Source organism: Xenopus laevis, chromosome 5L (genome assembly GCF_017654675.1).
Source record: "Xenopus laevis strain J_2021 chromosome 5L, Xenopus_laevis_v10.1, whole genome shotgun sequence".
NCBI lineage: Eukaryota > Metazoa > Chordata > Amphibia > Anura > Pipidae > Xenopus > Xenopus laevis.
In genome coordinates this window covers 9572890-9586131 of record NC_054379.1, presented here as the reverse complement: position 1 = coordinate 9586131, position 13242 = coordinate 9572890, and the positions used below count along the sequence as shown (strand labels likewise).

At 39.1% G+C, this 13242-nt stretch overlaps 1 protein-coding gene across 5 annotated transcripts in view; it reads left to right on the top strand.

The window, feature by feature from the left end:
- The window catches only part of eml4.L (echinoderm microtubule associated protein like 4 L homeolog), a 122931-nt gene that overhangs the window by 89776 nt on the left and 19913 nt on the right, over positions 1-13242 (top strand). For all 5 annotated transcript variants that reach the window (XM_018262558.2, XM_018262557.2, XM_018262556.2 and 2 more), the window contains 4 exons: positions 6772-6895; positions 8054-8203; positions 10036-10105; positions 11391-11501. In XM_018262558.2, the coding sequence (XP_018118047.1) occupies positions 6772-6895; positions 8054-8203; positions 10036-10105; positions 11391-11501 (455 nt within the window). The remainder of the gene's footprint in view (positions 1-6771; positions 6896-8053; positions 8204-10035; positions 10106-11390; positions 11502-13242) is intronic.

The window sequence follows — 13242 nt, the reverse complement described above, 5'->3', positions numbered from 1 at the left end:
AAAACGTTTTATACACTTTTTCCCTTCCTGTCTCTATTTTGCATATGAATTTACATAAAATCTGGATATGCAAATTAGAATTTGGCTCGAATCTTTCATAAAGTATTCAGGGATTCTGCCAAATCCCAAATAGGGGATTTGGTACATTCCTAATACATAGTAAGTTAGATTAAATAAAGACACAAGTCCATCAAGTTCAACCTTAAGTCTGTATATAACCTGCTTAACTGCCAGCTGATCAAGAGAAAGGCGTAAAATCCAATTTGAAGCCTCTCCAATTTGCCTTCCTGACTCCCAAGATCCAAAACACCATCCAACCCCTTCTTATACCTATCTAATGTATCAGCCTGTACCACTGATTCAGGGAGACAATTCCACATCTTCACAGCTCTCACTGTAACAAACCCCTTCCCAATATTTAGCTGGAACCTCTTTTCTTCTAATCGGAATGGGTGACCTTGTGTCAGCTGGAAAGACCTACTGGTAAATAAAGCATTAGAGAGATTATTATATGATCCCCTTATATATTTATACATAGTTATCATATCTCCCCTTAAAGGAGTCCTTTTATACTTGGGTGATTGTATTTACTTACCTGACACCCCAGGCCGGTGCTCCTATCAGCAGAAAACTGTACCGTCCCGGGGTTATACCAGTGAGCACCACGGAGGGGTCGTCTTCCTGCTTCTTCTTTCTTTAAGGGGCAAATTTATCAAGGGTCGAATATCGAGGGTTAATTAAACCTCGATATTCGACTGGGAATGAAAATACTTCGAATATCGAAGTCGAAGGATTTTGCGCAAAAACTGCGATCGAAGGAATAATCCTTCGATCGAACGATTAAATCCTTCGAATCGAACGATTCGAAGGATTTAAATCCAACGATGGTAGGATTATCCTTTGACCAAAAAAACTTAGCCAAGCCTATGGGGACCTTCCTAACATTGGGTTCGAGCTTTTAGGTGGCGAACTAGGGGGTCGAAGTTTTTTCTTAAAGAGACAGTACTTCGACTATCGAATGGTCGAATAGTCGAACGATTTTAAGTTCGAATCCTTTGATTCGAAGTCGTAGTCGAAGGTCAAAGTAGCCCATTCGATGGTCGAAGTAGCCCAAAAAACACTTCGAAGTTTTTTTACTTCGAATCCTTCACTCGAAGTTAATGAACTGGCCCCTACATGTCCCAGGGCAGACGCATGTGCCTTTTTCGTTAAAGTTCGGCTTTTCGCTTTAATGCGCAGCTGCAAGAAGAAGGAAGAGGATCGATCCGTGTTGCTCGCTGGAAGAACCCCAGGACCCGTAAAGTTTTCTGTTGTTTGGGAGCAGAGAAGTGGACTTCCACCAGTCTGACTTGCACCCAACCCACCCAAATTTCAACCCGGGGGTTTCAGATCACCCCACACATCACCATATAAGAGAGAGAAAAATAGACTCATTTATTTTTAAAACCTACATTTAAGAAAAGCCATTGGGATAAAAAGCAATTACTCGTGGCACACACTCTTAGAAATAAGAGTCGTGAATGTAAACTGTTCCTTTAAGTATCTTTTTTTTTTTTTCCCCGAGCTTTTCCTTTAACAGCAGATTTCCCTTTCCACATTGAGACAGAAATATTTCATTTGTTGTGTCTCCAATTTGATGGTTTGGTGTAGCGCTCGGCTCCAAGAAAAAGAACAAAGGACGATTTGCCTATTTAATTTCACCACAAACATAACTTTCATGTTCCGCAGTAAAAAAAAAAAAAATACAATTTCCCTTTTGTTTTAAAGAGAACATATAAAACCTCTTTAATACGGCACTTCCAGATGGTGCAATTTTTATATTATAAACACACCTGCGAGTAGTTAGTAATGTGGCCGCGCCACTGCTCTGCCTTTCTTCATTATAGAGGAGATAGATTTGTGAACACACATAGTTACTGCATTCAACTGTTCTTTTCTCCTGTTCTTCTCAATGTTGTTCGGAGACAGAGTTCCCTTTCACCCCCTTTTTCTTTATTCCTTCTGGATTCCCACGTGGCATTCCGACTAGATGTTTCTTAAAGGGGTGGTTTACCTTTAAGTTAACTTGTAGTATGCTCTTAAATGCCCCATTCCTAGCATCTTTGCAATTGGTATTCATTTATTTACTATTTTTAATTTATTTGCCTTCCTCTTCTACATCTTACATACCAACTTTCCTGCTTTGAGTGGGACAGTCCCGCTTTTACAGCTCAACCCACAGTCCCGGATTTTGAACTGATATTTCCAGAGTTTCTCTTTGATCTGCTGCACTGAAGAGCCGGAAAAAGATACACCGTTTCTAACTTAATTGGCTCTTGGCAGAGAGTCCAGAACACATACTTAAGATACTTTTTTAGCCGTTTTAGATACAATAAGAATGAAGGCTCACAGCTTAAAGGGCAATTCACCTTCATTAGCAAAACTGTAATAACCATAGAAATGTGTTCAAACTTTAATAACCTGCCAAATTTTGTAAAATGGACATGGAAATTAGGGGGTGTGGCCACAGAAAATGGGCGCGGTCAAAAAATATTGCGGCAAGGCAAATCTTTTTGTCCCTCTTTCTGTTTCCAAAATGTTGGGAGGTATGATCTTAACAGCTTTCAAATAGGGGTCACTGACCCCAGCAGCCAAAAAAACTATTGCTCTGTGAGCTTACAATTTAATATACATGACTTTTTATTTCTTCTCTTTCTATCCAGGTCCTCTCCTATTTATTCATTCACACCAGTGCCTGGTTGCTAAGATAAACAAGATCCTAGCAACCAGATAGCTGCATAATAAAAAAAGGAATTAACTGAAAAGCCACAAAAAAAATGAATACCAACTAGGGATGCCTCGAATCCAGTATTTGGGATTCGGCCGAATCCTTCATGAAAGATTTGTCTGAATACTGAACCAAATCCTAATTTGCATATGCAAATTAGGGTCGGAAAGAGAAAAAGTTGAAAAAATGTTTTACTTCCTTGTTTTGTTACAAAAAGTTACGTGATTTCCCTTTAAATTAACTTTAGGGGAGTTATTTACTAAACTCCGAATGCAACAATCATGAAAAATTCATGATTTTTTTTATATATATTTGGACTTTTAAAACTCACACATTTTTCAGAATTTATTAAACCCCTGAGGATGGAAAAGTCAGAATCAGAAAATCCGGCATCTCAGACCTGTTGAGGTTGTATATGTCAATAGGCGAAGTCCCAATGATTTTTTGATGTGCGCTGGGTTTTTTGTGCAATTCCCCGAAGTTTTCGGAGTTTCAGGAAAAAAACATAAGAATTCTGAGTTTTCGGGTGAAAAATCAGAAAAAATTGTGAAAACCTGTTTGTTTGTTTTTCCCGCAAAGCAAATTTTTGGGAAAATTTAATAATAAATAAGCGTAAAAAACCCGGGTGGATTTGATCGAAGAAAATATTGAGATCATAAATCGGACTTTGAATAAATAACTCCTAAGTATGATGTAGAGAGGGATATTCTGAGACAATTTGCAATTGATTTTCATTTTTTATTATTGGTGGTTTTTGAGTTATTTAGCTTTTTATTTAGCAGCTGCAAGTTCAGCAGTCTGGTTGCTACGGTCCTAATTCCCCTAGCAACCATACATTGATTTGAATAAGAGACTGGAATGTGAATAGGAGAGGCCTGAATAGAAAGATGAGGAATAAAAAGTAGCAATAACAATATATTTGTAGCCTTACAGAGCATTTGTTATTTTATATCAGTGACCCTCATTTAAAAATGGGAAAGAGTCAGAAGAAGGCAAATCATTTAAAAAATATTAAAAAAATGAAGACTAACTGAAAAGTTGCTTAGCATTGACCATTCTATAACATACTAAAAGTTAATGTTTAAATTAAATTAAAGCCACCCCTTTTATTGAATTCCAGATTTCCTCATAAACCTCTGTTATGGGTGTTTAGATTGTAAACTCCACTGGGGCAGTGACTGATACATCTCTGGATAAATCTCTGGCTAACAAACTGCCATTTATGCAAAGTCATTTATTGTTCTTGGAAAATGCACGTGTGTTTAATGTAGTAAATACAAGTCTCGGAGCCCCGGGGTTACTTGGGTTTCACTTCTGGCATTGGCTCCTGGCGAACTCACACACATATATATATTTATATATTTCCACTTCTGCTTTAAATATAAAACGACAAATAGAAATACAGCCTCTTCCCGTAACTTTACAATGCCGTATTTTCATTTTGGAAGTTTCGTTTTTTTCCCTGAGTGCTCAAGACTCTCGGCACTAAAACTATTTAAAAAAAAAAACAAAAAAAAACCCCTATTTTTAATTCCTTAATGGGTGGCTCCTGTGACTGGCAGTTTATATGCGCGGGCAATAATGAGCCAAAGTGTAACGCCAGTGAGACGCTGGTATTCGCGGCAGTAAAATCTGCATAAATGTATCGTATGTCTTTATATGTGAACTAGTAAAGTTTACATGTGTTCAAAAGGCTTTTGCTGAAAGGTTTATTTTGTGTTCATTATAGTGATTTCTGGCAGGGGATTTATGTAGTCTCTGTACTGTACAGCAATGTCTCTTCTCTGCTTTTTTATCATTTAAAGTTATTCTGTTATCTACTGTGTATCCTGTGCTTGAATGGCTGCCCCCATGGCTACACAGCAGCTTGTTTATATAAACTATAGTAGTACTTATCTGTTATCTACTGTGTATCCTGTGCTTGAATGGCTGCCCTCATGGCTACACAGCAGCTTGTTTATATAAACTATAGTAGTACTTATCTGTTATCTACTGTGTATCCTGTGCTTGAATGGCTGCCCCCATGGCTACACAGCAGCTTGTTTATATAAACTATAGTAGTACTTATCTGTTATCTACTGTGTATCCTGTGCTTGAATGGCTGCCCCCATGGCTACACAGCAGCTTGTTTATATAAACTATAGTAGTACTTATCTGTTATCTACTGTGTATCCTGTGCTTGAATGGCTGCCCTCATGGCTACACAGCAGCTTGTTTATATAAACTATAGTAGTACTTATCTGTTATCTACTGTGTATCCTGTGCTTGAATGGCTGCCCCCATGGCTACACTACTTGTTTATATAAACTATAGTAGTACTTATCTGTTATCTACTGTGTATCCTGTGCTTGAATGGCTGCCCCCATGGCTACACAGCAGCTTGTTTATATAAACTATAGTAGTACTTATCTGTTATCTACTGTGTATCCTGTGCTTGAATGGCTGCCCCCATGGCTACACAGCAGCTTGTTTATATAAACTATAGTAGTACTTACGTATCTGTTATCTACAGTGTATTCTGTGCTTGAATGGCTGCCCCCATGGCTACACAGCAGCTTGTCTATATAAACTATAGTAGTACTTATCTGTTATCTACTGTGTATCCTGTGCTTGAATGGCTGCCCCCATGGCTAATGTGTATAAGAAACGGATCCGCACACACACTGATTAATGCAGTCGGGGAATATCCCCTTTTATTCAGCCATCAAACATCAACGTTTCAGGGGGGAACACCCACCCTTCATCAGGATACAATTATTTGTGCAGTAAACCATTTAAACCTAACTTCCCACGCCTTCTTTTCCCATCATGCAACTTGCCACAAAAATTAACCCTTATGTGGAATACAGGAAATTCAACCTATATATAACATACAATGAAACAATCAATTTTGATAAGACAGGTTACAAAATAATATTTTTCTATCTTAAAGTGTCCAAGTGCAATAATTATTATATATAAAAATGTAGTATCAAAAAAATTTTTTATTATACACCGAGGAATGAAAATGTCCGGCATCTCAGACCTACCGAGGTTTTATATAAGTCAATGGGAGATTTTTTTATATTCAATTTTGAAATCTGACATATGGCTAGACATATTGTCAATTTCCCAGCTGCCCCCAGTCATGTGACTTGTGCTCTGATAAACTTCAGTCACTCTTTACTGCTGTACTGCAAGTTGGAGTGATATCACTCCCCCCCCCAGCAGCCTAACAACAGAACAATGGAAAGGTAACCAGATAGCAGCTGCCTGGAAGATCTAAGAACTACACTCAATAGTAAAATCCAGGTCCCACTGAGACACATTCAGTTACATTAAGTAGAAGAAATAACAACCAGCTAGAAAGTAGTTCTATCCTAAAGTGCAGGCACAAGTCACATGACTGGGGCAGCTGGGAAACTGACAATATTTCTAGCCCCATGTCAGATTTCAAAATTGAATATAAAAAATCTCCCATTGACTTATATACAACCTCGGTAGGTCTGAGATGCCGGACATTTTCATTCCTCGGTGTATAATAAATCTCGGGGGGAAAATTTTTTTCGCATTCAGAATTTAATAAATAACTTCCGAAAAGTCGCCTTGGAGTTCCTTGACCTGTATAACAGCACTCTTCTTTAGATTGTGATCAAGGAACCTCTCGGTGACTTAATATCCTTATATGTTACAACGGGGGGTACATGATTTACTATTTAAACCCATATGCGTTTGAGTGGGAGCTGCCGTGTGCTACACAGCTTACAGAACAGCACCTAGGGAAGTTATCATTAGGTTGTCTTTTCCCACTGTCTACTGGGAATGATTCACCCAACACAATACGCCCAATATTTCTCATAATTTAAGGTAAGAGTAAACATGTTTCTCAATCGAGTTTTCTCATGTACCAATCCCTCTCCTGCTGTGCCAATGAATTCCTTGTTTATTGCCGACTACAGACAACGGTATGATATTCTCTCTTTCCTTTCAGGCTAATAACCAATAAACGCGTTGTGTTTCCACAGAAGGCGAATATATAAAGATGTTCATGCGAGGCCGACCAATCACAATGTTCATTCCTTCGGATGTGGAAAACTACGATGACATCAGAACAGAACTGCCCCCCGAAAAATTAAAATTGGAGTGGGTGTATCCTAATTCATGAACAGATTTAATGCGTCTCAATGTTTTACTCCTGTGAGCAGACACAACATTTTGTTGTATGGGGTGTTAGAGCTCAGCAGCAGCCCTGAGTTCTAACACCCTTCTGAATCAGAAGTCCCAGAAAATAAATGAGCACTATATTCACATTTAATGTATTTAATAATAATAATAATTATTGATCCTTTCTAAATCAGCTCAGAGATAAAGCACATGCATGTTAAATATCCGTAAAGCAATCTTTAATGCGTACATCCTTAAAGGACCAGTAAGACCATAAAGTTAATATTAACCATACACAGCCCCTCCCCGGCATTTTGTAATTAATAATTATAAGTTTTTTATATGTGAAGGGAAAATATTACTGCTATGTTAAATAATTGAGAATAATCCAGTTTGTTATTTTTCACGACTGTGATTTTTTAGGGACAGATTTATCAAGGGTGGAATTGAAAATTCGAAGTAAATAATAAGAATTTCAAGCTATTTTTGTGTATTTCAACTAGGGATGCACCGAATCCACTATTTGGGAATCGGCCGTAATTTAGGGGAAAGGAAAAAGTGGAAATAATTATTCTTTTGTGACAAAAGTCATGTCATTTTCCTTCCCACCCCTAATTTACATATGCAAATTTGGATTTGGTTCGGCCAGGCACAAGGATTCTGTCGAATCCGAATCCTGCTGAAAAAGGCCGAATCCTGGATTCGGTGCATCCCTAAATTTCAACTAGGAATAGACCAAATTCAAATCGAATGGTCTCCTTACAACTTCGACCATTCGCCATCTAAAACCTGTCGAATTGCTGTTTTAGCCTATGGGGGACCTCCTAGAACCTATTTGGAGTCAATTGGTGGACTAAGAAAAATTGAAGTTTTTTTTTTTGAACATACTTCGAATAAAATTCGATCTAATACGCTCTTACTTCGATTCGAATGATGTGAATACAGCCTATTCACCCGCAGAAAAAAACTTTTAGATTTTTTTTTTTTTAATAAATTTCGGTTGGTCTTTTTTTATTCAAATTTCGAATTTATGGGAGTTCAAAAAAAACTCCCATTACTTCGAAATTCGACCCTTGATAAATCTGCCCCTAACTGTCCAGCAGAGGAACATACACTACTTTCCTTAACTCTTGTTTTCCAAAGTTTTGGTTATCGGGGAAGAGACTGCCGAGCCAATGTTTACCTCTTGCCTACAGGAGAGATTGTATATTTCATTGCATCCGTAGTTGTGCTGTTCAATTACGAAGAAAGGACTCAGCGGCACTATCTCGGTCACACCGACTGCGTTAAATGGTAAGAAAATGAAGATTTCCACGAAGTTCTACGCACTATCCAAGCTCAGGTGTGTTCTATTTATCCAGGTCCATATGAGCCACCATTGGTGTGCCCAAGACTCTGCAGGGACAAATAATATTGCTTTTGTGTTAAACCCAATCACATTCAAATAATAAATCTGGAGTTTAGGGTCTCGAAGTAGAGAGTAATTATTCGCCACATAAGGGAAGAGGCCCAGGTGCACCGCCTTGAGCCCTCAGCACGGGGAGCTGACAAACCGAAAAAAAACTTTGGAGCAGGCACTCAATGAAGGCAAACTTCCACCAGGCAGATAAATTCAAAGTGAAGAGTTTATTGTGTCCACAGCCTTGTACGTTTCATGTCATAAACACTTAAACTGGCCATAGACGCAAAGATCCGATCGTACGAATCATGGAACGATCGGACTTCCCCATCTCCCGACCTGCCACTAACCATTCAGATCAAATAAAGTAGTAAAAGAACAGACCAGCCGATGTTCTGCCCCTGACAGTAATCGTACGATAGTTATGTCCGACAAAACTAGTGACACAGTCTCCAACTGAAAATCGTACGATCGGCAATACACGCAGAGATATTATCGGCAGCCGACAGAAATATTTTAACCTGTCCGATTGACCAAACGACCGATCTCCGCTGGACGAAAAATGTCGGGACTCTCCACACATGGTCCGAAAATCGTACGAATCCTCGATTCGTACGATCGGATCTCTGCGTCTATGGCCAGCTTTAAGGTGGCCATAGCTGTAGAGATCCACTCGTTTGGTCGCCAAACGACCAAACAAGCTTGTTTTGATCGCCAAATGAGTAGATCTCTCCCCGATATGCCCACATTGAAGTGGGCAATATCAGGCTGATCCAAATGTGGGCCCTAGGGCCCAACGATAGGAACTTAATGCATCCGAAACGGGCGGTTGGATTGAAAGTCCCACATAAACGCTCAGATGCGACCTCGATCCAATGGGATTTTTTAACCTGCCCGATCGAGATCTGCCCGACTTTCGGGCAGATATCGATCGGGTAAGCCAGTCAGATGGCCCCACACACGGGCCAATAAGCTGCCGACTTGGTCTGACTGTATGGGGGCCTTTAATCATAGACTCAAACCCAATCGCATTAAACTTCAAAATTTTCAAATTATAAAATGTTGTACTATATTCGGTTCTTGTACGGTGGTAGATGAGCCGTCCGATAGCAGCAGACTTGAACATCGTTTCTGCTTGTCGATCGAGCCAGCCGCCAAACCTTGATCGGGCACCTTTGAAGGCAGCCGAACATCGGCCATTATTAGTGCTGAATGGTCAGATACAGGTAGAATTCGATTGTTTGTACCTGTGTATCTGACCATTCAGCTCTACACGTGTGTATTGAAATGAACGATCTTTCCTGGAAAGATCTTTTCCAGGAAAGATCAGAATTGTAATGTCTGTGGCCACCTATATTTGCAGTAAAGAGTAACTGAAGTTTATCAGTGCACAAGTCACGTGACTGAGGGCACCTGGGAAACTAACAAAATGTTTAGCCCCATGTCATATATCAAAATTAAATATAAAAAAATCTGTTCGCTCTTTTGAAAAACTGATTTCAATGCAGGATTCCGCTGGTCCAGCGCTACTGAGGCATTTTGTTAAGTTTTCCTGCAACAGAATCCTTTTAAAGGACAACTTCACCTGCCCCCTCCTAAACCACATTAATGTGGCTTTCTAATTCTGACTGCTTCCCACATACGTCTATGGCAACATTTTAAAATCTTAATTTTAATCAGATTAAGATTTTTATTTTTAAATATATATATATGTATTCATTTGTAGCATTGCAGTGCATCCAGATAAAATCAGAATCGCAACAGGACAAATCGCTGGGGTGGACAAGGATGGAAGAGTACGTATCTTAGTCTTTTTATACTTCAATAATAGTAAAAAAAATTGTCTAGTAGATTATATATTTCACAGTGTCTGTGTGTAATACTTGAAACGTGAATATGCCCTATTCCACCAATTGACTCCAAATGGGTTCTAGGAGGTCCCCCATAGGCTTAAACAGCAATTCGCCGGGTTTTAGATGGCGAATGCTCGAAGACGTATTTTTAAAGAGACATTTTCGATTTTTTTTCAAATTCGAATCGAATTTGGCCTATTCCCTAGTCTAAGTACACAAAAATTAGCTTGAAATTCACATTTTTTAAATTCGAATTTTCACTTTAACCTTTGATAAATCTGCCCCTAAGTGATGTCATAAGTGACAAGTCACATGACTTACTGAAATTTGTGTATTAAAAATAATAGAAATAATACCCCCAGGTATTTCACGTTTTATATACCTGCAAATTTTGTCTCGGAAGATTTATGACTTTTATGTACATTCCTCTGTCGGAAGCTTGAAACTTAATGGAAGTGCATATCCTGCCTTGTTAAATATTTTCACATCATTGCTCCTTTTGTGGTTTCTGAAATATTTTGTTTTTACAAATTGGAATGGGTTTGTTTCTCCGCGCAGGACGTGTCCATTCATGTGGCTGAACATTTATGCAATTCCGTATATTAAAGGAAAACTATACCCCCAAAATGAACACTTAAGACACAGATAAAGTGTGGAGAAGTGTGGAAGCAAAAGACAGAGCCATTCAAAGCTGAAAAAGGAGAAAAGGCACAGGATACACAGCAGATAACAGATGTTCTATGTGGTATACAATGAGATTCTTTAGAACTTATCTGTTATCTACTGTGAATCCTGTGCTTGAATGGCTGCCCCCATGGCTACACAGCAGCTTGTTTATATAAACTATAGTAGTACTTATCTGTTATTGACTGTGTATCCTGTGCTTGAATGGCTGCCCCCATGGCTACACAGCAGCTTGTTTATATAAACTATAGTAGTACTTATCTGTTATCTACTGTGTATCCTGTGCTTGAATGGCTGCCCCCATGGCTACACAGCAGCTTGTTTATATAAACTATAGTAGTACTTATCTGTTATTGACTGTGTATCCTGTGCATGAATGGCTGCCCCCATGGCTACACAGCAGCTTGTTTATATAAACTATAGTAGTACTTATCTGTTATCTACTGTGTATCCTGTGCTTGAATGGCTGCCCCCGTGGATAACTCAAGAACCTAAAATGCACATCTTTCATTGTATTCACTGACCACCTGCTTTTGTCCCGCAGCCTCTACAGCCTCATGTTAGAGTCTGGGACTCAGTGAGCCTCTCTACACTCCAGGTGATCGGCCTCGGCACTTTCGAACGGGGCGTTGGATGTCTGGCCTTTTCAAAAGCCGTACGTATTCCCTGATCTCTTTCTGGTAACAAGTATTGTTATAGACTTTCGCAAATAATATGATAACAAATCCTCTCTCTGCCTTTAAAACCTATTCCTTTATTTTCTCACTACACTTTTAGAATAACTTAAGGTAATAGAAAGCCCAGCATATATGGGACCTATTATTTTTAGGCTTATGTTATAGGTCCTTGTGCAGCTGTTGTGCAACATGAACTAACTTCCTGGTTCCCCACATTAACTGCCCGTTACCCCTAGTGTCATATACACTGCTCTCATGCTGGGGACACTGTGCTCTACATCTGGCTCTTAGCAAACGATGCTCTCGGATTATCAGATAAAGTTTCATGTGATACTTTCATTTAAAGTCATTTAAACCTTTAAAAGTGCGTCGTAGAATAGCCAATTCTATCAACTTGGTCTTTATTTCTTTTATAGTTTTTTAATGATTTGCCTTCTTCTGACTTTTTCCAGCTTTCAAATGGGGGTCACTGAACCCATTTAAAGGAGAAGGAAAGTCTTCTTGCACTTGGGGGTGCAAATGTTAGGCACCCCCAAGAGCAAGAAGACTTTCCTTCTCCTTCTAAAAAACAAATGCTCTGTAACGCTACAAATGTATAGTTATTGCTACTTTTTATTCCTCATCTTTCTATTTAGGTCTCTCCTATTCATATTCCAGTCTCTTATTCAAATCAATGCATGGTTGCTAGGGGAATTTTGAACCTAGCAACCAGATTGCTGAAATTACAAAATGGAGAGCTGCTAAATACCGTATATACTTGAGTATAAGCCGAGTTCTTCAGCCCCCAAAATATGCTGAAAAACTACCTCGGCTTATACTCGGGTCAAGCACAAAAACGGCGCAAAGAATAGTCGCCGGCGTCCAAGAATAGTCGCTGGCATCTAAGAATAGTCTCCAAGAATATTCGCCAGCGTCCAAGAATGGTCGCCGGCATCTAAAAACGAGACGCCGGCACCTCCAATGGGAGCAGAAACCCTCAATTTTTTGATTGAAACTTACCAGAAGCTGCTGCATTTCTCACCCTCGGCTTATACTCGAGTCAATAAGCTTTCCCAGTTTTTGGAGGTAAAATTAGGTACCTCGGCTAATACTTGGGGCGGCTTATACTCGAGTATATACGGTAAGTTAAAAACCACAAATAATAAAAAATGAAAACCAATTGCAAATTGTCTCAGAATATCTCTCTCTACATCATACTAACAGTTAACTCAAAGGTGAACATCTCAAGGCTGTATTTTCATGGGCATGATCATTTTCTCTCTCCAAAAAAAATTCAGATTATTTCCTGCTACAGCCGCCAAAACGAATAGCAGTGATTCCCTTTAGTAAGAGTGGAAGTTGTCACACAGCTGCTTTCTGATATACAAGTGGCCAGAAGCCCATCTTCTACAGCTGGATGTTCAGGTGGCCGAAACGCCAGATTAATCTAATTAGAGGCCAAAACTCGCATTTAGGGCTTCATGTTGCTTTGCTGCTAATAGAAGATATGTGAACAGGAGTGAGCGACCTTATTTTTAATGATATTTACGGATTTTCTGCCCGAAGCAACAGGTCATCGCTGTTTTACAGAACAATCAGCTTGTGACATCTCTCCCTTAGCTGTGACTTTGCTACTTTCTATGTTTATTAGAGATTATATGTTATGTTTACATTATATATATATATATATATATATAAAACAAACCAGGAAAGTTGTGCTCACCGCTAATTTTTAAAACC